The sequence below is a fragment of the Hakea prostrata genome, chromosome 2 (genome assembly GCF_041222555.1).
Source record: "Hakea prostrata isolate BN-2017 chromosome 2, UWA_Hpros_2, whole genome shotgun sequence".
Taxonomy (NCBI): Eukaryota; Viridiplantae; Streptophyta; class Magnoliopsida; order Proteales; family Proteaceae; genus Hakea; species Hakea prostrata.
In genome coordinates, this window is record NC_142601.1 from 67,949,948 (window position 1) to 67,973,506 (window position 23,559).

General features: G+C 36.4%; 1 protein-coding gene and 1 pseudogene across 3 annotated transcripts; one reads left to right on the plus strand and one right to left on the minus strand.

The window, feature by feature from the left end:
• Nucleotides 1-2,428: 2,428 nt before the first annotated feature.
• On the plus strand, nucleotides 2,429-5,642 carry LOC149025943 (protein DETOXIFICATION 41-like). 2 transcript variants are annotated; one of them, XM_089146168.1, is made up of 9 exons: nucleotides 2,429-2,918; nucleotides 3,708-3,989; nucleotides 4,167-4,252; nucleotides 4,351-4,437; nucleotides 4,532-4,588; nucleotides 4,684-4,922; nucleotides 5,004-5,122; nucleotides 5,248-5,334; nucleotides 5,441-5,642. In XM_089146168.1, exons 1-9 carry the CDS (start codon nucleotides 2,604-2,606, stop codon nucleotides 5,513-5,515), a joined length of 1,347 nt encoding a protein of 448 aa, XP_089002294.1. In that variant the 5' UTR covers nucleotides 2,429-2,603; the 3' UTR covers nucleotides 5,516-5,642. The 2 variants fall into 2 exon arrangements, with proteins under 2 accessions (XP_089002294.1, XP_089002293.1); XM_089146167.1 differs by having other exon boundaries at nucleotides 3,708-4,252.
• Nucleotides 5,643-21,186: 15,544 nt separating this feature from the next.
• LOC149025944 (transcription factor TT2 pseudogene) lies at nucleotides 21,187-22,320 on the minus strand (annotated as a pseudogene). Its single transcript, XR_016171479.1, has 3 exons — nucleotides 22,188-22,320; nucleotides 21,958-22,087; nucleotides 21,187-21,847 (listed from the first exon to the last, which is right to left on the minus strand). The product of XR_016171479.1 is annotated as a transcription factor TT2 pseudogene (transcript).
• Between the last annotated feature and the right edge of the window lie 1,239 nt (nucleotides 22,321-23,559).

The following is a 23,559-nucleotide window of genomic DNA, read 5'->3' on the forward strand; positions in this document are numbered from 1 at the left end:
GTGCAATTTGCTCTAATAATAATAATAATAACGAATGACAGAGGTACATTAGTTATCGTTAAAAGAAATGAATTTCCTATGAGCCATGGGTGGGTGTACATACAACGAATTTCTTAGAAGAAGGAAAAGAGGAAGACGGGGAAGAGATTAGATATTAAAATATTTTGAGGGTACAAAACGGAAAGAGAAAATATGGAACTAATGAAACGAGAAATTGGTCTAATGGCCCATCGGTTTGAGCCCAATTCTTGTAACCGGACTGAAATGCCTCTGTCTCATAAATGATTGACAAAACCCATTGATATTTAATATGGGCCTACATGGGCCTAAGTCCAGTATTGCCTTGTGGGCATATGCAAAAATTACCCCTTGACAGGAAGTGCTTGTTAATGAATGATTCTATTTGGCACGTTTTTACGCATGAAACGTAAAAAACATGCTTTACTAATAGTTAATGCATGACAAGTGTGTATTAATTATCGTTATAAAAAATGAAGTTCTTAAGAGCATGTTTGGTTACTTGAGTTGAAAATTTCAAAACCTAGAGATATCAAATCCATAGAATTATAGTTCATAAAATTCACTCTCTAGTTAGCCTAAATATTTGGAATGAAATATATAGATTCATCTTGAAAAAACATTTATGGAGTCATGATTCAAATGTTTAGTATTTTTATAATAAGGTTGAAATCTCTGAATTTCACCTCATACCCATAAATCTACATATTCACATTTTTAGTGTAAAAAAGTGAATCCCTAGATTTCATGAATCCAAAGATTCATACAACCAAACGAGTATAAATATCTCATTTGTGAATCTAGAGGTTTGAAATCTCTGTATTCATGTAACTAAACAGGTTTTGTTGCATGATATATAGTTTTAACAATTGACATTTCAAACTACTTCACATATTACACGGTTTTGTTTTTTGAACCTTCAAATTGATCCAAGATAGACGTTTGAGGAAATCAATGTTTATTGTCTAATCTTTTTTTTTTTTTCCAAGTGTTGTTGTGAATTCTTACTTCTCTTTTTCCCTTGATATTTTAAAATGATCAAATTGCCCCTTGTGTTTACCTTATAAAAGTTTCCCTCCTTTGTTGACCCCCTCCCTCTCCCTTGGCCCTTTCTTCCCTTCCTCCTGTCTTGATTCCCACCTCTTGTCCCCCCCCCCCCCCCCCCTTCGGCTGTTGTTCGGATTCCTTGCAATGGTGGTATCTCCTTTGACACTGGGACCCCTCCTCTCCTCTTTGCTACCCAGGGTAGTCCTTTTTCCACTTGAGGGCTCTGTTTCCAAAAAAGAAAATTATATTGCAAAGCTTGTGTCTTCTAAGAAAAAATTGTTTTTTTCCTCCCTTGCATTGTCTTGTTTTGCTGTTTTTTCTTTAGTTGTTTCTTAGGGCTTCCCTGGCTTGGTCAGGTTCTGTGCCCTTTTTTGGTTGCTTGTAATTCTCCACACCAAACCCCCCCCCCCCCCCCCCCCCCCGGTTCCTCTCTAGACAACTGATAGTCTACAATTAACATTAATTAACATAAAAAATGCATTTTCTCTAGAATTATTGATCAAGCAAATAAGCATATAAATTTGGACAATCAAAGTATGACAAAAACAAGGGGAAATTTTGAGGGAAACCATCACCTTGAATCATCGAAACTCAAACGTGAGAGCTTGTGAGAGCTTCAGATCTCTCAAGTTTGGCTGCTCATGACATTTAGACTGGAAGATACTTTAGAAATAGAACATCTCCTAGAATTTCAAATAGTTCTAAGAAAATTTCTTGGCAGTGAAAATCGTGTTCTGAAACTCAAGGAACGGAGAGAGGACCGTTGATTTATAGGACATCTTAGCTGTAACTGTCACCAGCCTAATCAATGTGAACTAGAAATCTCGCTGCGTCACAGAAATTCCAAACCTGATATTTTCTAGCTACCATTCTTTGTTTGATGTTGATGTGGGGGTTAGTAAGCAGTTATTGAGGTACCAAAGTCCACTGGAAATTAGTCAATTCTAACGCCCGAGGTTCAATGCTACTTGTCAATCCTAACAGGAAAGGGAATTGAAGTGGTGCATTAATGGATAATTTCAGGCTGATATTGAAGACTTAATTGAACTACTAATGTGTTTTTCTCAAATTTTTTCACCACATATTTGAAAGAAGATTTCACCTCAGATCATCAGGCCATGGTGAGGACTATTTTCCTAAACATATGATGAACAAGTGTGAAGGTAACAAAACAAGTATAATCCACTGCCAAGACCAATAGAAGATCCCAACTTTGATATTAATACTGATCTTCCATTTCGAATTTAATTATTGAACTTAAAAAATGACGGTACAAGGTGGTTCATTCAGGCGTCACTAGACTCACTAGCTGTTTCTTCCTTTTGTCTTGTCTTTTTTTTCTGGGTAATTTACGTCACTGCAACAAATCCCAGTGACTCAGAATTGCAGATAACCCTTTAGTGAATTGTAACTACAAAAACCCTCATCGAACAATTCAAACCAGCGAAAGGCTTTTCTAAGGCTACAATTTTCCAGGAAGCCGCGCGTCATCTGGGCTAACTCCATCTACACCACAACAAGTGTTGGAGTAATCAAAGATGGACGAAAACAGAGACACTCAGCCATTGCTACTACAAGGCATCGATGACCAAACTCGAGTCCCCGGGTTGTCCTCAGAAGCTGTGGAGGAAGTGTTGGCACAGAAACCAGTGTCAGTTGGACAGTGGCTGAGGCTTGTTGGTTGGGAGTCCAAGCTGCTCTGGTATCTCTCTGGTGCTTGTATTGTTGTTTCTGTCTTCAATTTCATGCTTAGTGTGGTGACCCAGATGTTCACTGGCCATTTGGGTGCCTTGGAACTTGCTGGTGCTTCTATTGCCAATGTTGGGATTCAAGGTCTTGCTTATGGGATCATGGTGAGTCTTCTTTGAATCTCCTCCTCCTTGATCGAATTTTATCTCTGAGCCTTGTAAGTGAATGATATTGGAGAAGGAAAAATTCATCACCCTAAACATGTAGACCCTCTGTAATTTGTGGTAAATAGCTAGAGCACAGACATGGGGGGAAATGATCCAGACTCACTCAGAAGGAGAAGATGCCATAATACTTTTATTTTCTGAATTAATTTTCATTCTCTCAGTTTCTCTGTCTGCAATGAAATCCTCTGAGCACCTTCAATGACTATTGTTTATAGCGGCAATCTGTACCAAAACAGTCCTCACATTTAAAAACAATATACATATTAAGCAATGGGTACATCACAGGCCCAACTCTTTCTGGTATTTTGGTGTCGACACTTCCTTGCCTTTTCAAGCCCATGTTTTCCACCTAGTTCTACTGTATCAATGCTGTTGACCTTTCAAACACAAATTCCAAGTGAAGTACATTATATCCCTGAAGAATACGGATTTTGCTGGGGTGCTGCGTAATTAATGCACATGACCTGTAGCAAATGGTAGACCGAGAGTTCGATATCGGCCGTTTATTTTCGAAAAGTGCATTTTAATATTTTTGCTAAACGGACAGTCGAGGTCTCGACCGTTTGCAGCAAAATGTTGCGCATTAATTGTGTAGCATTGAAGTTGAGCCCAAAGCATACAAGACTTAAATGCATGGTTTGAAGCACATCGTAAGCAGCCTTGTTAACAATTATACATCATGCGTCTCTAACATCCCCATTCTTGAATTCTTTTTCTGATCTACAGTTGGGCATGGCTAGTGCTGTACAAACTGTATGTGGACAGGCCTATGGGGCAAAGAAGTATGCTTCTATGGGTATTGTTTGCCAAAAAGCCATAATCTTGCATCTTGGAGCTGCTGTTCTCCTAACCTTTTTGTACTGGTACTCCGGCAGTTTCCTCCGAGTAATCGGTCAGTCAGAAAGTATAGCAGCACAAGGACAGATTTTCGCGCATGGCTTAATCCCTCAACTGTATGCATTTGCAATCTATTGCCCTATGCAGAGATTCCTCCAATCGCAGAACACAGTAAATCCCTTGGCTTATATATCCACTGGAATCTTACTTGTACACATACTTCTCACATGGTTGGCTGTGGATGTGGTGAATTTTGGCCTCCTGGGAGCAGCTCTTACATTGAGTTTATCTTGGTGGTTGCTTGTATTTGTTACTGGTCTTTATATAATTTTCAGCCCATCTTGCAAGGAAACTTGGACGGGGTTCTCAATGAAGGCCTTTAAGGGGCTATGGCCCTACTTGAAGCTCACTGTTGCATCTGCTATTATGCTTTGGTGAGTAGTAACTAATTAATGTGATGCCCTAGTGAAGTCATGAGCTTGCTTTGCTAGTTCACCGGCTAATTTTTTTCGAGGGAACTACCTCATTGCAGCTTGGAGATATGGTTCAGCCAGGGACTTGTGCTTATATCAGGGCTACTCCCTAATCCTACAATCTCACTTGATTCTATTTCCATTTGGTATGTTCATGGCTTTCATTCTCTTATAGATCTCTGGTGCCTCCACAATAGGTTCGCTCATTACATTTGGTTTCACTGTTTTGACATCTTTCAGCATGAACTACCTAAACGGGGACTTGCAGTTTATGTTAGGCCTAAGCACTGGAGCCAGGTTCATAAACTCTAGATGTGTTCACAATTTGATCATTCCAAGACAAAAATTCCTCTTCATAACTCTTAATTAGCTACTGGGTTTGAGTGTTACAGTGTTCGAGTTGGAAATGAGTTAGGGGCTGGCAACCCAAAGGTTGCTAGATTCTCGGTGTTCGTTGTCAATGGAACAAGCATCTTGATCAGTGTTATATTTAGTGCATTTGTATTAATATGTCGCACCACACTAAGCAGGGCTTTTACCAGTGATGAAGCTATAATTAGTGCAGTTTCGGATTTGACTCCATTGCTTGCGATTTCAGTACTTCTTAATGGAATTCAGCCCATACTTTCAGGTAAACATTTATTACAATTGTTGCAATGTCATTTTTATTGGAGCTAGTCACTTACGGTTCAGAATAATTTTGGCCTTTCAGGAGTGGCCATTGGGAGTGGATGGCAAGCTTTGGTTGCTTATGTTAACATAAGCACATACTACATTATTGGTCTTCCAATTGGATGTGTTCTTGGCTTCAAAACAAACCTGGGAGTAGCAGTAACTCTCTATATCTATCTATCTCTCTGTCTAGTGGAATTTTTTAAATCCTCAAGAGTAGAGGATGGGTTGCTGGAAGCTGGCTCCTGATGATGCCTATACTGATGGATACTTATTTTCCCCAGGGAATTTGGTTGGGAATGATATTTGGAGTCTTTCTTCAGACAGTGACCCTCATAATCTTGACCGCTAGAACAAACTGGAATAAAGAGGTAAGTGAAAAGACCATAATATTACTAATTTGCTTTCATCTCAGCATTTCTTCATTCATTACTGAGATGAATTATGTCGAGAACTCATGTTTGACACATATTGTAGGTTGAAAAAGCTTCTGAGAGATTAAAGATTTCTGCGGATGAAGAAGAACTTGGTTTTGTGGACAGAATTGCATAACTATTGCCAAGAAAACTAGCAAATGTTTGGTAATTGTAGGTTGAAAAATGTCTCAGTTTTGTTTCTTTTGGGAGAAAATGTGGATTCGTACATGGCCTTTGAATTAATCACTCATTAACCAAAAGCTACTGCCTTTATTGACAATGATCAAACGCTTCTTATTAAGAACTCAAGAATTCAACTCTCCTTGAGATATACATAAATAGTTCCTCCTTCTCCCCTCCCCCACCTTATATGTAAAGAAAGGTGCAAAAAATAAATGCCTCGCATTAGATTTGGCAATACGTGATGAACTGAAAATTTTCATCATTGCGATGTTAGATGAATATTGGAATTGGGCACTTGATCTTGAACATCAAGATCAAGTAACCGTAGGAACTGTGAATCAATGTAATCAGAAACCTTATCCCCTGTTCTGTATCCTAAGCTTAATTTGGGCTAGGGTTGAGACATTAGTCTAAACTTGGGCCAGCCAGAGCCTACCTTCATCCAGTTCATGTATCAAGCAACGGATTTTACCTGGAACGGATCCAATGATTCCAACATGGTACAGTTCGTTGCTTGACAAGTTCAAACATGAACAATACCAAGAAAATTGCAAATTAGCTCCAATGGTCTTATTCCCTCATTAAGCTTGCAACAAGGACAGGTTGGGTTGGGTCGGGTTTTTCAAACTCGATATCAGCCGTATATGCTCTTAGCGAAGTCTATTCCCGCTTTAATCCTAACTCAGTGTCTAAAAATCTTATCCATGATTAACTGAGCTTGGGATGGATTGACCTTGTCTCCGTCTCAATCCCTGATTGACCTTCGCCTAAACCTATATAACCCTAATAAAGCTAATATGAAAAATCAATAATTTGAATCTAAAAGAAAATAGAAATATGGATAGCACTAACCCTAGAATACAGTTACATTTTGGCAATGTTTTCTTCCTCAATACCAATTAAATTCCATGTCTTTTTGGAATCAGGGCCAAAATATTCAAGGACTGGTTAGCGCAAGACAAACACTAATCTCAAATTCTCAAGCCCATCTTTGGCCCAAATTCAAAGTTAAAATATTTTAACTCCAACTATCCCTCGAGACCAAAATATTGGAGTCGTGCTTGGACCTTCAAGCCATACACTTTTGGTAGAAATTTTGAATCATATGGTCGAAATTTCGGCTTGAAGGTCAGCGCATTTAATGCACAGGACTGAGCTTTCTTTTCTTTTGGTTGCTGAGTTCAAAACCCTGTTAAGAGTAAGGATGAGTCAGGGGAAATTAAAATCACTATTTTTTTGGTAGCTGAAGTTCATCCAGCCCAGCTTGCGCGAACTTTGATTACATCCTCGGGAGAGACGCTGTCTTCAAGGATCGAACCACGGACTCTCCACTAACAAGCAGGGAACTCTACAACTACTAAGGCTAGATTTGCATCCTATCTCTCATACAAGATGTCCTTTGGAATTATGGTGATCGTTCGTTCGAGTTATGCAAGAGAAGGAAAGACCCCTGGATTTTGTATCTCTAGTGCCAAAGAACGATTTTTATAATAGAGTTGCGTGATCCCAATGGATTTGATCCTCCTGGATTTGTCTCTCGAGTGCCAAACGTTATCTTATTATATAAGTTTTAATCTTCCTCAAACGCAAAACGCTAAAAAGTTACAGAAGGGAAGGGGGGGAAATTTTGTTCCCAAAAACACAGATTTCAGATCTGATAGAGAAAGAAGCAAAACAAGATAAGATAAGACAGTGTCGTTTTCCTTCTCTCAGATTATGATAATATCTTCGCCAGAAAGAAAGAGAACGATACTTGCACGAAACCAGGCAATCAATCCAAAAACGAAACGCAATCGAAATTGAGACTAACAGATAGGGGAAGCATTCGTACCTTTTTCGTTGCCGAGCTAAAAATCCGCTCATTATAGGAACCCTATTGGTTTGTTCTTTTTCTCTTCATTGGAAGAATAACTCGTAAATGCTGAGTGATATGAAGAATGCTGCTGCTGAGTTCTTCGGAACCAGAAGCTTTCTCTATTCAAAATTCGGATTTCGCCTCTCCTGCATCGAGTGGGAGATTGCCTTCTCCTCCGGTGACGGCAGAGGAATGTAATTCCTGTAAAAGTATACCAGCCCTTACCTAAAACTGTAGTCAAAACACTGGATCTCCCAAGTTTGCTTCTTCGTTTTCCGGTCAATCGAACAGTTTCAAGTAATTTCATCAACACCATCGCTGGAGAATAGTGAAGTCTTAGAGGAATCATCAAATAGCGTTGACAGTAATAGGTTTGGTTTCTGCCCCAAGTCTCTTTGTTTCTTGTTGTTAGGATTTTCAATTATTTGTATTTCTTTTCCTGTACGTTGTATTTTGTAAGTAATAAATTAGTGGTTTCTCTTTTACCAAAAAAATCAGTAGCGTTTCTCCAAATTTGTGGAGTTATAGTTATGCACTCACAAATCCCTTTTAATATGATTTAAGGATGGAAGGATAATAGATAGAGAAGGATTTAAGAATCACTTAAAAAAATTACCTGTTACTAAAATAATAATAATAATAATTAATATATAAAGGATATTCAGTCAAACGTACTAGAGTAATTTTGTTTATTTAAATTTCATAGAAGGTATTTTGCTCATTTAACATTAAGACTTCATGGGATGGTATTTTAGTCATTTAATATTGAGTGTTTTTTTTTTTTTTTGGGTACTGATGCTTTTTTTAATACTGAAAACAAAATGTCGCCAAATTGATGCTAATCCAAGACCTCCCCTGGGAGTCTGAGCTTTTAACCGCTCAACTAACCAACCATTGACAATATTGAATATTAATTAGACACTAATTTCAGCCATTAAGTTGCGAATTATCTGTAATTTTTTCTGTATAAATGACACAAAAAAAGGTTTTGACCCATTTTAAGTGATTCAAAAATAAAAAAACACACAACAAAATTTTATTAGTCAACATAGATGATGAGCAACGCCCAAATTGTAAAATCCTTCATATCCATATATATGATATGTAGGCTTTAAATAGAGTTTATATCTTGTATCTTTGTTTATATTCTAAGTTATTACAACTTGATAGCAGATTCATTTGGGGGCTTCTTGCATAACACCAATTTTTAGCTTCGGTGCAACGAAGAAGTCAACAATATCTTCAATAAAAAAATTTTATAATAAAATAAAAAAAAATGGCACTCACATTTAGTTTTGGATTTTGTGAAAAGAGTATATGTGTAGGGTTGTGGTAGTTAATTATTCAACCATCAGCATTAAAACTCTAGGGACTGACTAATAAATTAAGAGACGATTGTGGAACTTTAGAGGATGAACCCACTACTTCCAAAGCAAAATGTTATTAAATACATTGATTAACATTATGTCTTTTTTCGTTTGTCCTTTTTCAAAGAACACTCTGATCTGATGTAGCCTGTAAATGACTCATGATGTATGCTAGATATGGTCCTTGTGCGATCTCTCAAGATTCGCTTTGATAGAAGCTCAGCTGTGTCTTTCACTCTTTCTAATAATTAGGTTTTGTATATGGTACGTAAATCTACCATTCTTTGTTCCATCCGGGAGTTAACCACCAGTTTTAAGGTCCACAGTCGACCAAACCGCCGAGCTCGAGTAGCTAGATAAACAAACCTAACATTATTGTTTTTTTTCCCCTTCTCCAAACAACTAGTTTCCTGCAGGGTTTATTAAACGTGATTGGAACTGGAAAATGTTGATAAATAGTGATTCTCGTGCTTCGAACATGACACAACTCCTACCGCAGTGGGGACTTGATGAGATCTAGTGTTTAATGAGTCTTGGGGTTCTGATGGCTTTGCTCGGATAATTTGCCTTTTTAGCTTTGGAGCTCATGGTGTCTCATTCCCTTTGTTTCTTTGTTTCTGGGGCGATAATTTGATCTATCAGCTGTGTAAGACAATTTTAAGATGAAGATGGAAAGCTCAAAAACACAGCCATGCTACAAATGAAGGACGAAAACCCTTGTGTGTTGTTTGTATCAAGTGTGGCCTGGGATGGGAGGATTGGGCAAGATCGCGTTCTCTACTTGGGCTTCTGTAACGCTGCAGACCCTTGTAACTGCTGCAAGAGAAAGGAAGATTGGGAGAAGAGAGAAGCAGGGAAGATGGAGGAGAGATTGCTGAAAACGAAGATCAACTACTACCCAAATACCTTGCACCTAAATAGGATGGTCTTTGCTAGCAGTATTATTATAAGGTGTGGTGCAATAACTAGGTCTGACATAGGAAGATGAAGAAATTATGCATGATCGAACAACTTTGATTCTTGAAGTGTTTCTACAAGGATGCAAGGACTACTTGCAGGCCATCATGGATCGACTCCAAGAATGATGTATCTATTAGTTCACTGTACTTCTTATTCTTACGATAAGAACTACATTCTTTATTGAATTGTAATCTGTATAAACAGATCATGTCCATAAAAGAACAATTTTCTTGAATCAACAAATGAAAATTGACCAGAATATTGATTCGGATTCTCATAGAACCCAGTACTTGATCTTCTTCCTATTTTTTTTGTTTTTTTTTTTTTTTTGGGTTTTTTTGGGGACAAAAATATTCCCTAAGTACAAGATCGTTATGTATATAATTGACAGATATTTTGTACATATTTCCAAATTTAGCTTGAAAAACTTTAACCATGCAGATAAAAAAACCACCACCTCCAAGTAGGAGGTCGGAGTTCAAATCCTCTCAAGCTGAGGAGCAGAGCTCTGCCTTACATTATATAATAACTCCATCTCCAATATATAGTCCCCTTTTAGGGGGAAAAAGAAAAGAAAAGAAAAGAAGAATAATAGTTTGAGAAATTATTTCCCTCAGTTGGACATAACATGCATGGTATTCTATATATTCTATTGCATTGTAAATATGCACATTCATGTCTATTTGTTCATCCAACCAAAGTGATTACATTGACGATCTCATCCTCTTACATTTGTAATTTCAAGTTTGCAAGGTGGAAGGAAAGGATAAAAATAAGTTTGCTTCTAGTTACCATCTCTCTTAATTATTTTTCCTTTTTTTCTTTCTTCGATCGGTAACAACCAATGTTCTCACTAGACAAAGAATCGAGAGTCAAAACTCCTGGGTTTTTAATTTAATTATTTTTTATAAGTAAATTATAATTTACAACTTCATTTAAGAAACATCTAAATTTTTTTTCAAAAAAACATTTGCATCTCGCTTGCAACCGAATGAATTGTAAATAATTTGCATTTCTCATCATTTGAATTAAATCTTTTGCACAAAGAGGTTTTTTTAAGGGTAGAAGTTAAGAGATTTTAAAATGGTTCAGTAAATGAAAATAATACTTAAGAACAATGATTAAAACAACAACTCAAATCTTATTTCACTAAATGAAATTTAAAATACTTAAAAGAAAAGATCCCTGATACTTGTCTCCAGAAGTGAGTGACTGCGAATCTACACCAAGTGAGCTCAAATTGCAGATTTAGATGCAATGAAGATGATTTCCGAACAGGTTGGATGAACAAGAAGAAACCTCAAAAGAGGAGGATTGAATCTCAGCAACGTCAGTGTCTCTCTCCTCTTCAGTAATTGTATCGATCAAGTTAAGAACTTGCCATCTTCAATACTAACACACTTCCCTAAAAACAGTGGAGAAGATAAAGAAAAGTTGACTCTACAAAAATATTTCTGGGCAGTTGGATCCCAAGCCAGCTGTGTGTGCCTATATTCTTGTTTCTTTCTGTTCTCAATGAGCATGTATTTGTTGCACTCAAGTAGTCATGTTGCTGGATTTTGTTTAACAGTCGTGTTTGAATGCTTTGCATGGTTAAGCTCAACTGCTCAAGTACTTTAGCATTCCAAAGAGAAGAAAAAACTGTTTGTCAGTTTCCATCTATATTATGTATAAAAATTATTTCTTTTGCCTCGTAGGAATATTGTGTTTTGAAAAAGAAAGAAAAACAGTTTACTCTACTAGAATTTTTCTCAAAAGAGGAACAGAGAACAGGACACACACAAAGGGTGAGAACAAAAAAACGATGGCACGAATATAATTTGTGAGAACGGAAGCAGGAAGAAAGACAGAAGCCAGTTCTGTCAGAAAAAGGAAAAAGCAAGAAGATGGGGAAGGGTATTTCATCCCCCACCACTACTGATTAGAAATAAAAATATTTGGACGGTACAAAACGGAAACAGCAGATATGAATATTCTCTTGGATGAATGTCTTGAAATATTGGTTTAATGCCCATCGCTTTGAGCCCAGTGAAAATGGATTGACATGCATTTGGCTCACAAATCAACAATGACAAACCCATTGATAATTAACATGGGCCTAAGTCCAGTATTACCTTGTGGGCCTATGCACAAAGAGAGCAACAAAAAGATAGAGTTTGGAATTAGTCTAGCAAAATTTATCCCAAAAAAAAGAAAAGAAAAGAAAGTAATTAGATTAGCAAATAGATACTTTAGGTGCCAACAATGAGTGCTTTGGTGATATTCCTTTTCAGTTATAGAAGACCATAAAACATGACAATGAATAAAATATAGAAAACATGCTTTAGGAATAATGCATGACAAATACATTTGTTGCATGATAAATGACTTTAATAATTGATTTTTTTTTACCCAGAAAAAATAAATTTGGATGTTTCGAATTTCTTAGCATATTACATTTTACTTGTTATATCACTTATCTTATGAAAAATAACCATTATCATTATGATGAACCTTCAAATTGATTAGAGTAAGATGTTGGAGAAAACCAATCATTCATGGCCTTGTATTTAGTATTATTTAATGGCAAATGGCAATGGTGTCTTTGGCTCAAACTGATATTCTTATTTAGTTTATAAAGCAAAGTTAAGTTTTCAGAGCAAAATGAATAAGTGTCCTAATGTGGATTGTTGATTAAAACAATTAAGATGGAATTAGACAGGGATGAATCTGGTCTACAACATAGTTTAGGTTTTATTTCTATTTCTATTTTTTTATTTAAGTAGCTTGTTGCTCTTTTTTATCAGTGGTTGAGGAAGTTGTTCCTTATCTTTGTGTAGCCATTATATAATCTTTTTACTTCTTTAACATAGAATTTATCTTGTCTATATATATTTCATGGGCTATAAAAATCATAGTTTTATTAATTTCACATCCAGAAAATCTCATTGCTTAAAACTAGCAAGCCAATGAAAAGAATGCCCATTCCTATCAAGAACTTTTAAGAGGTTTAAACATCAAGCTGCTGGAAATTTTTTGAAGTTGCAACTATTATGCCTTGTCATAATGATTCATTTATTTATAAGACATCGTTTGTTTGTTAAATCTGAGATGGAGTTGGAAAGAAAAAGAAAAAAAAGTGAAAATAATATATTTTTCCATGAAATTTTATATATAGTTTATTTGGTTCAATAGAGTGAAAAAAATCCGTAGAAATTGGCAATGCCTACTTGATGTGGTATGCTACTTTTTCCACTATATCATTTTTCAAAGTCTAGCATATTTAGTTGAACTTTGTGAAAAAAGAGAGGAAAACAGCAAAAATGAGACTCACATTTAAATATTTTTTACAAAATTATTTAGTCTCATATGTTTATTGTTTCCACCCACTTTTTTCTGCAAATAAGTTATGTTTAAAAATAACTTATTGTTTTCCTTTAAGAAAAAAAAAATCATCAATTATGGGTTCACATTGTATACAATTTTCACCCCTGCAATTCCCTATAATTCCTATATAAGATTGTGACACGTGACGGTTAATTATTCAACGATAAGAATTAGTATTTGAATCTAATAAATCTCTAAAATTAAACTAAAAGAAACAAACATGTATCTAGAGCTTTTTAGAAAGAAATTTCCTTTTTTTTTTTTCTTCTTCCGAATAGAAGTAGAGAGATTTTAGAATAATGAACAGTAATTTTTTTTTAATAAAGGAGAAGCTAAGAACACATATACCCATAACCATTTTACGTTTTTGGTTAAAATGACCATGAAACTTTTATTTCTTCATCTTCACATCAAGCATAAAACATACATAATTAACACTCTAACAACAATAACTAATAACTAAAACAACAACTCAAATTACTTCAACTGATCGAATGGCGTTGGGTAATAAAAGTAACACCAACACGCATCGCCTGAAAACTTCCGACACTTAAAAGGGATCTAAGATAAATAAGATAAGATAATAATAATAAAAATAAAAAAGAAGAAGAAGAAGAAGAAGATTCCCGATACTTGTTGAATTATTATTATTCGTCTCCATAAGTGAGCGACTCCAAATCTACAGGAAGTGGGCTGAAACTGCAGTTTTAACTACAAATTGAGGATGATTTCTGAACAGATTGGATGAACAAGAAGAAACCTCAAAAGAGGCAGCTGATTGAATCTCAGCAACGTCAGTATCTCTCTCCTCTTCAGCAATTGTATCCAACAAGTTAAGAACTTGCCGTCTCATTACTGAGATGAATTGTGGCGGAGCAACCTCGGTGACGAACCTTGCTGTTCTTGAATTCTTCATTCTCGCTCTGTTTTTTTCTCTCTCTCTAAGCTACGAAGCTGCTGGAGAGATTAAAAGATAAGCAGGAAGAAGAAGAAGAAAGGGTTGTGGTGTGGTGTGTTGTGTTGTGTTGTGCACTCTCTTTTATCACTTGAGATCGATTTATAAGCGCTATAGTTGTGGAGTGGGAGTGGAGTTGAGTGGTCTCTTTCATTTTACACTTTAAACGTCCCTTACTGTGTCTGTGTGGCCCTTATCTCACTTTTAGAATTAATGGCATATATGGGATTTGCCCTGCCTTTCAGGGAAGATGGAAAAAGCAAGATTGCGACTAAAAAAGGGGTTTGAAGTATATGCTATGAAGCATGTTTGGATGCTCAATGACTTAGGTATACATAGGAGCTAGGAGAGTTCACCTCTGAACTATCCATTAGAATTATTCCTTCCTAAATATCAATAAAGAAGTAAAGAAAAAAAAATGAAACAAGTACCAAGACAACATAGACTTCCACCCGAATTCTGATTTTACTTGGGTTTCTATAACCATCACAGAATTCTTTTTATTTTATTTTATTTTTTTACAAATGTCTTTTTTATATATATGAAAGTTGGGATGAAGATACTACACCTTATCATATGACTGCCCTAACAGCAGCTATTAGAAAACCCGAGGAAAGAGTTATTTGCTTTTTACTGATCCAAGTTAGCATTCCACGTGATAATAACTGACACGTGACGTGACACAGATAGAAGAACAACCTTTCTGGCGCCACGTCATGCAGTTGTGTGTCCATTTCTAGCGTGACCAGAAGACAGAAAATTGGAGAAAAGGTCGGTTAGGGTTGTTGAGCTGTTTTTTTCTCATGCAAGAAATTTGGTAAACGGCAGCGAAGCTCTTTAATTGGATCACGTGAGTGACAGGCGCTGACAGCCAGCCTCCGCGGGGTGGCGGAAAAACAAAACCCAGAAGAAGCAGCCAAACAGCTACTTTTGTTGTGGAATGTGGATGCTCGCTCGTCTTCTTCTAATTCTAAGACTTCAAGCTCTGGAAGGAAGGAAGGAAGGAAGGAAAGGAAGTAACCACTAACCAAACAATTTGTCATCGAGATCTTGCGAGATCCGCTGATGTACTTGTCCAATTCCATTATTCCAGTCGTCTACTGTTAGTCTGTTACTGCCTTCTCATCCACGATTGCTAGGGCGGCGATTGGATAACTTTACCCCCACCAAACCACCCCTGCCAAATATTTCAGAGGCCTTGAACATGGGCTAGGCTAGGCTAGGCTAGCTAGCTAGCTTTTGGATTTCCAAATTTAAAGCCCACTTATTTGGGCCTGCACTGGATCTTTGGATTGGGCCTGCCCAGCCCAACGGAGATTAGAGAAATCCCACCTCATTCGAAAACAAATAGGAGTGAATCCATGCAGTTTGTGTCTCAGCTATGAAGGGGCACGGAAATAAAAAGACAGGTTTAGGTCAATTCCTTTGATTACATGTTTGGGTCCGTTTCACATATAACGGTATGTAACTATATGAAATTTTAGTCTATCAGGGTCTCTTATTTAATATTTTTTTGTAAGAAAACCTTAGATCTAAGAAACCGAAATTACACTGGAACTTCGGTTATAGAAAAAAGTTACAATATTTTATTTTTAATTTTTTGGAGTTTGCAAGTTGATATTATGAGGGGAGGGGAATATTACTAATATATGTGCCACCGGATGGATGTTAACCGCTCAACTAACCTACCATTGGTTAAAGTTTCGATATTTTTAAGATTTTTTTGGAACCAATCTACAAACCAGATGATAAAATTCAAACGCATATATATGTCTCCTGCAATTACCTTTTTTTAATCATTTAAGATTTCTAAGAATCAACCCACAAACGTTGAATTCAAGACATTTTTTTTTTCAAAAATACAAGAAATGTATCTCTTACAATGACCAACCTTAGCAATTACTCTTCAAGGTGATTAACATGAACGGTAATTTTTTTTATAAACATTGGTACTTTTTAGCTAATGGACATTCACTAGCTATACTCATATGCTTATGCAATGCGAATGGATGATGTTCAAGGTTTAACATGGGAGCTAAATAATAAAAAACTTTCCATCGGGAGATCACTAATGCCTTTTTACCAAACATATTGTGTGGGCCCCATATGAGATCCATTGCGGTTCTTGCCTCCGAATTATTCTATCATATTTACACATTAAAAATAGTTAAATTTATATAGGAATAAATAATTTAAAAAAAATTAGGAGTAAGTTGTTTAGAAAATTCTTAAATCATTCTTTTTTTAAAATTTACTCCAAATCACTAGTATTGATTGAAAATTAGAAAATTGAACTCAACTAAACTATTCAACTTTATATTCTAATTTCCACCAAATTGTTTAACTATTAGTTAATATTCGATTTAAAATTGAAACTAACTAAACAAATCACTAGACAATAGTATAGGCAATTTGAATTAATTGTTAAAAAAAAAAACAAAACAACTAATTTAAGAATTGTTTTCTAATTGTTTATTTCTTGATTTTCTAAGAAGAAGAAAAAACTGATTTGTTTAGTTGAGTTCAATTAGTTCAATACAATATTAGAAAAGAAATTCATTAATTAAATTGAAAAAGAAAACATTTAATTAGTTCGTGAATTTTCAAAAAGAAGAACAGAAAAATCGAAATAAATAAATAAATTGAGAAATAGAGATAATTCACATTTGTGAAGAAGATGTAAGAATAAACTCCAATGACTACTAGCTTTTCCAAATTTTCCTATATAAGGAAACAGGAAAGAATAAATAAGAAATGAAAATTTAGAGAATAAATAAAAACTGAAATAGAGGAAAAATAAATAAAGATAAATTTTAAGGAGTATGAGTTATTTTCTAATTATGATTTAAAATTTTCTTTATTAAAAATAGGGTTTTAATGGCAATGCTTGGATAATTATTGAGAATAGCACTCTTATCCATTATTTTTCCCTTTAATAATTATTTTAAATATGGGGTGCCACATATGTGAAATATTTCACATGTGGAATGAAAAAAAATAAAGAAAATATCCCAAAAAAAAAAAAATTTACTACCTCATATGGTATCCCTTCCCCACATAATTAGAAAGGTATAGATTGAGAGATGCAAACATAGTACCATCCTCTTAAATAAAAAAATTAAATAAAAAAATTTAGTGTAAATGGTGGTAGGTGGGTAAATTCATGATCCCACATAATGGAGGAATGTTTAGTTGTAGTAGCTGCTGCCAACGGTGGTGATTGCGCCACGTAACTGCTTCAGATTGATCTCTTTGTCAAATACATTCCCTATTTTTCACGGCATGAATAGTAAGAAAAGTCTCCCCAGCTGTTGAAGAGCTGTGCAATGGTGTGACTAAATCAACCCAGTCTTGCAACTTGCGGCTGCAGCTACCAATTAAGCATATTTGGACCAAACGTGCATGACAGCAGCCCCATTTCTTGCAACTGGGGAGAAAAATTCCAAGACCCTCGCTAGAAGAATTCCCCACTCAATAAATGCTTCCAATTCAGAGACACAAACGCATTTGTCTGCTGTTTTCAAAACTATCTTTTATTTATCCATGTATACTCTAAATATAAATAATATAAAAAATACCCAGAAAAATGGTTTTTGGAGTTTTACGTGCATGCATGGAACTAATTAAGCACCTTCTTTTTTAAATTAAAATTTTATTTTTGTGTGGTAGAAATATATGGATTTTTTAAATTTTTGTGTGGTAGAAATACATGGATTATTCTTCATGGAAGATGAGGGATTTGTGATTTTCTGAAGACAATATAGTACCTACGAAATGTCATCCACCCTAATATGATTGAGTGATGATTGGTGGAGGTCGACCACACGGCACAGTTGAAAGAGACGACTCAAAAAGAAAGAGACTTGTAATCAAGACGTTTTGGGTTTTTCTTGCCTTGCAGTTATTTAAATATTTGCTTACCAAAAAAAAAAGAAAGAGACGACTCAAGATTCCCCTTCAACTCCAAGCCAATGGGAGATTAGATGGGGGCCGCCGAGGGTGGCGATTAGAAGATCTCAGCGATATGTATAATGGCATTCTGGTGATTAAGGTGCAAAAGTAAGGTCACTTGATTGGTAAAACTTCTATAAAAGGAGGATTACATGAAGGAGTGGAGGAGGCAGTGTGAGCTCTGCAATTTCTCTCTTCATTTCCTTTAAAGTGGGATTTCAAAATGGCTCGAGTTCAGTTGTCTCCGGTAGTACTTCCGGCACCGGCGGAGGTGGTTGTGCAGCCGGCTATTCTGAAGTTGAAGACGCAGCTCTTGGAAGCCTCACCCAGAGTTCCATTTTCTGCGGTTGTCCCATCTCGCATGGTTTACTCATATAAGTCCTTTGTGCGTATAACCCTGGAAACCATAGATGAAGAACATGATGATGACATGGATAGTGAGTCGCTTGGTAGTATCAAGACTTTTTCTTCATCATCATCATTGTCGTCGCTGTGTTTCTTGAAGCCCCAGAAGCACATGTCTGCATGTCGCAAATTGAAATGTGCTTATTAGGGGTACATAGTGCGGAGCTTATTTTAATTTTGTTGTAAACTGAACAAAACGCGAAGCGTTTGGTATATATTTAATGGAAATAATTTTATCCTTCTATTTTTCGTTTATTTCTTCTTCATGTGTGTTTGATAGATGTTTGGATGGTTATATATGTATAGTTTGAATATGTCAATCAATCTCTAAATGTGTGCTTTCACTAATAGCAACCATCATTTTCTTCCACTAAAAGATCATTTTATTAAATTAAAAATAAAATAAAAACATAATCCTTGTTTTCTACCACACAATTCTGATATTCCAAAAGAATATCTTCCTTAAAAAGAAATGTATGATAGAAAAACCCCTTGGAAGAGTCCTCCCTAAGATTAAGGGGCTGAACTTAATGAGATTGGCTTAACTTACAACTACGAAGGTCTCCTAATATAAAGTTAACTGGAATTTTTTTTTTTGGGAGGATAATCAGGTTAAGTGGAATTCCACCCAACATACAATATATTACGTACCCTTCTCTTATTCTCAAAGCCCATGCAATCCAAATTTGACACTCTATATATGGTCTCTTTTTCTTACAAAGTTATGATTGATCTGGGGAAATCTATTAACCTTTCGATAGACATTCTATGACCTCTTCTACTTACAAAATTACGTTTGGGGAAATCATCACTTCCCTTCAAATTAGGGGCGAGAACTCTGGGTACCCAAATCAACACGGTTCTTGTGAACAGTTAGAAATTAGATGTGAGGCTTATCCCTAAGATCCGAATGCATACAATTCCATCTTCTTGTCCCAGAAATTGATGAAACTTGGACTCTTCTAGTAAAAACTAGGGTTGGAGATATATAGTTTGCTAGCTAGCCTTTTCCCTTTTCCATATCTTACCATTCCCCCAGAGTGTTGCAGAATGGAAGACAGTTGGAGATATTACGTCTTCCGATCATATCTGTGTTTTTTGGTAGAATTCTGATGATATCATTTCTACATGCATGATTCCATGACTTTGTAGGGTACGAATCAAGGTGACATTAACCCTCTTTGACTGTTCTACCAAAAAAAATAAAAACCCTCTTTGACTGGACCCTCTTTCTCTCTCGACCTCGCTTTTACATTCCCTTCTATCCACGGCATGAACATTTCAGTTTTATCTGTTAAATAGCCAGTAAACGTTCATACTCTCCGAAGTCTATGAAACGGCTTTACGGTTCTAACTTTTCATATGTGTCGTCTTCCCTCAAATCTAAATCAACATGACAAGATAACAGCTAAAGCTATAGTAGCTCAAGAAACCAATTCCTGCAACTGGCAAGAAGACCCCGCTTAATAATAAATGAGCCTCTGGACAAGGACAAAAGCTCACTTTGTCTGCTACTTCTCGGTTGGCATCTGTATAATGCATGCATATATAGATTCCTATATTCTTTAATTTTGACATAAATGCATGTGATTTTTTTTTTTTTCTTTTTCATGCATGAGCAGTTCAATATGAACACATATGTGATCAATCATCTTACCAACATAAAAAGGCTACATGATATGAATCATGCAGCGTGTTGACATTACATTAAAAGCATGGTCGAGATCCCATTTCAATCATATGAGAGGTTATCCTCCTATAGTTGATAACGAAGTGGATTTATGGGTTTGGATAGGGTCTTGGCTTAGGTTCCTTCACCTTATCAGTCGATTTATGGGTTTGGATTGAGTTCTCCCACAGATTGTGTTAAATAATACTAACTCTAGCTGAGAGATTAAAATTCGCTGTCGATTTATGAAATCCCTCTTTGATCTCAAGTATGTCTGACCCTCCTCATCAATTATACAGTTCTAACTATCATTAATTCCATCTCATGGTGTTAACAATGATAAATAACATATAGTGCTTTCTATACATAAATCAAACGTTTAGCTCTCCTCTTTCAGATTTGGGCTAAAGCTTTACACATCAAAGCCCCGAACCAAGGGAAAGAAAGAAAAACCAATAATTATTATACGGCAGAAAGATCATCAGAATTCGTCCACTTATATATATTGCGAAACTCTGAGACAATCCTACATGTTCTCCATGGGAGGCTATAGAGCATGCACCGTGTGGAATGACATTGGTCGAAGCAGAATGATTGGTCAACAGAGAAGCAGCCCAATGTTCAGCATTAATATGGTAGGAGTTCAGAACCTTGTTAGGCGCCAGAGTCTCATCGTGTGGTCAGGCCAGTCATACATTCAAATACCGAGTTGTTCGTTAATGGGGCACCACTAGCAGCAACCACACAGCAAACAAAATAGGGAAAGTAGTATAATCAGCCAACGATAAAAATTAGAGCTGACAACAGATTGGAACGACCATTTCCATGAAACCAAAGGACCCCGAACCAGGGATCATATCCTTCTGGTCCTTACTTATTTTTTTCCCACATATTTCTCTTAAATATACGGAAGTTGGGCACCGCACCAGATCAAAGCTAGACCCGAGTCTCCCCCTCAAACCCCGACCAAAGAAAAATCTCTCCAGCAAACTGTTCTAAATATACAGAAGTGGGGGATAGGGTTTTAGATTTTTGAAACTTCAAAAGAAGCTCTGAATTTTTGCATGTAGATACATAGGTACTATCTGAAAATCAGTTAAAAATCTCCTAACCAACTTTCCACTTCATGACCCAAGAATGAAGTAAAGGATGGGAAATCCAAATCGGGATTGATACATTGGCTAATAGTCCAATCATCTAGCTTTTTCTCCTCGGTTGCAGGACCGAGAAATGGTTGATCCCAAGATGGCAATGACTGATCATCACTGTTACCTTCACTACTGCCCTCGCCAGCTGATTCTCCATTACAAAAATCAAACGAGTCTGCATTGAGAAGATCAGAGAATTGATCAAGACCACAGTCAAGATCCGTCATGAGGTTTAGTGACGAATCATCCGCTTCCATTGGATAGAATGTCCTGGATAGTTCACCTTCAAGCTCTGATTCTGATAATGGAGCTTTATTGCTACCATGTTCCACAACTTCTGGGTTACAGTTTGTTTGTGAAGTCGTATAAGGGAGAACAACTCGGTTGCACCTAGAAACCATAGTTTGGACCACTTGTGATTCCATTATTTTAGTCGTTGTCTTCTTTCTCTTCTTCGATTTCTCTCTCTCATCAAACTGGACCGGCTGTTTCTGAATCAAACAAAAAGAAGTTTGTTGACCTTGAACCTTCTTCGATAAAACAGTGTTCCAATAGTTCTTGATCTCGTTGTCTGTTCTACCTGGGAGCCTCCCTGCTATAAGTGTCCACCTGCATTGAAGCAAAATTAACTCACTAAACTCTGTGGCGTTGTTGTTCAGGTTTGATGCAAATAGAATGAAATCTACTCAAAAACCCTAATAAGTGTTTTCATATATTACCTGTTGCCCAAGAGTTTGTGAAGCCTTACTATGAGATCTTCTTCATCATTGGAAATGTTTCCTCTCTTGATATCTGGTCTCAAATAGTTCAACCACCGAAGCCTGCAACTCTTTCCACATCTCTTTAATCCTGCATTTATGAAACACTGCAATTAAATACGTTTCTTTCCACATGCATGTAAACTAAAAATGAAGAAACAAGGCTTTGACTTTTGCTGTTTCTCACTGACCTGCTTTATTGGGAAGCTCTCTCCATCTCCCTTCGCCATGACTCATAATGTAATCTCTCAGTATTTTGTCTTCAATTGCAGTCCAAGCTCCTTTGTTTAAACCTTCCTTCGAATAGAAGGATGATCTACCCATCTCTCTCTCTCTCTCTCTCTCGCAAAATTTGACGCTTACAAATATGAGAGTGAAGTTTGATAGAACATGGGTTTCGGGAGTAGCGATTCTTATAGTACTTAGAGTTGGGAGTTTTACCATTTTTTTAAATTAGATTATGGGACATCTATGATGGAGGCTTGGGACACATGCTCTCGGACTATAGGGATCAAAGGTGCTGTTGTTAAAGGGAGGTGGCGTCCACCACTAGCTGAGTGGATAAAATTAATTAAATGTAGATGTTGTTGTGAGTAAGAGGGCAGGCAACGGAATGGTGAAAGGTGTTTTCCGTAATTCACAAGGTCAATTCATGGGAGGGTTTGCTGGATGGATACCCACTAGGAGTGTTCTTGAGTTGGAGTAAAGAGCTATTTGGGTTGTCCTATGTGTGGCTAAGGAAATAAGTTTCATGCCTCTAATTCATTTGGAGTTGGACTCCTTGAAGGCTGAGAATCTTTTGGACTCAATGCATGGATCGGGGTAGATTTGATTGGCTAATAGATGAGATTGGTTCGGTGCTTGATGGTGTGAGTTGCATTAGGTGTTGTCACGTGGGACATGACACAAATAAGGCTATCGATTTGAGTCTTCTTCAATGTTCATTCAGAATGCTCCCTCAGCTTTGGAGGAGATTCTCATGGCGGATTGTATTTCTTGTCGTTCTTAGTGCTCTTCTTGGGTCATTGACCCCGTTTAGTGTAATAAAATTTTAAAAAAATCTCAAACCCAACGTGCTTGAAAGTACTTAAAAAGGACAAATATTGAGATTCCAGACTAACAAGGGGATTCGAGTTTCATTATTGGATGTGCAACTGATTAATATCAAAATGTTATTAATTTAAAATCCCCATGCTAGCGTTTTCTTGGGATTTTGCTCGAGTAGTGCTGCTGATGTGGTGAGCAATATTGAATGAATATCATGTAAATTTTATTAAATCTCAGCCACTCAAAACATCATGTTGCACATGAATAACTTAATTGTTCTTTAAACAAATCAAACTATGTTTTGAGCGGTTGATATGTAATAAAATCCATGTGATATACAGCATGGACGCTACACTAGCAAGAAATTATTACTAAAAATGGCAAATGGGAATAAAACGTGTTTTATTCTCATTAATTCCATTTCAGGTATGGGTGTTTCGTAATTTGGTTTTGAGATGGATATCACTGGCCGGGCCAAGATAATATAAAAAAGGAAAAGACATATCTACCCCCACT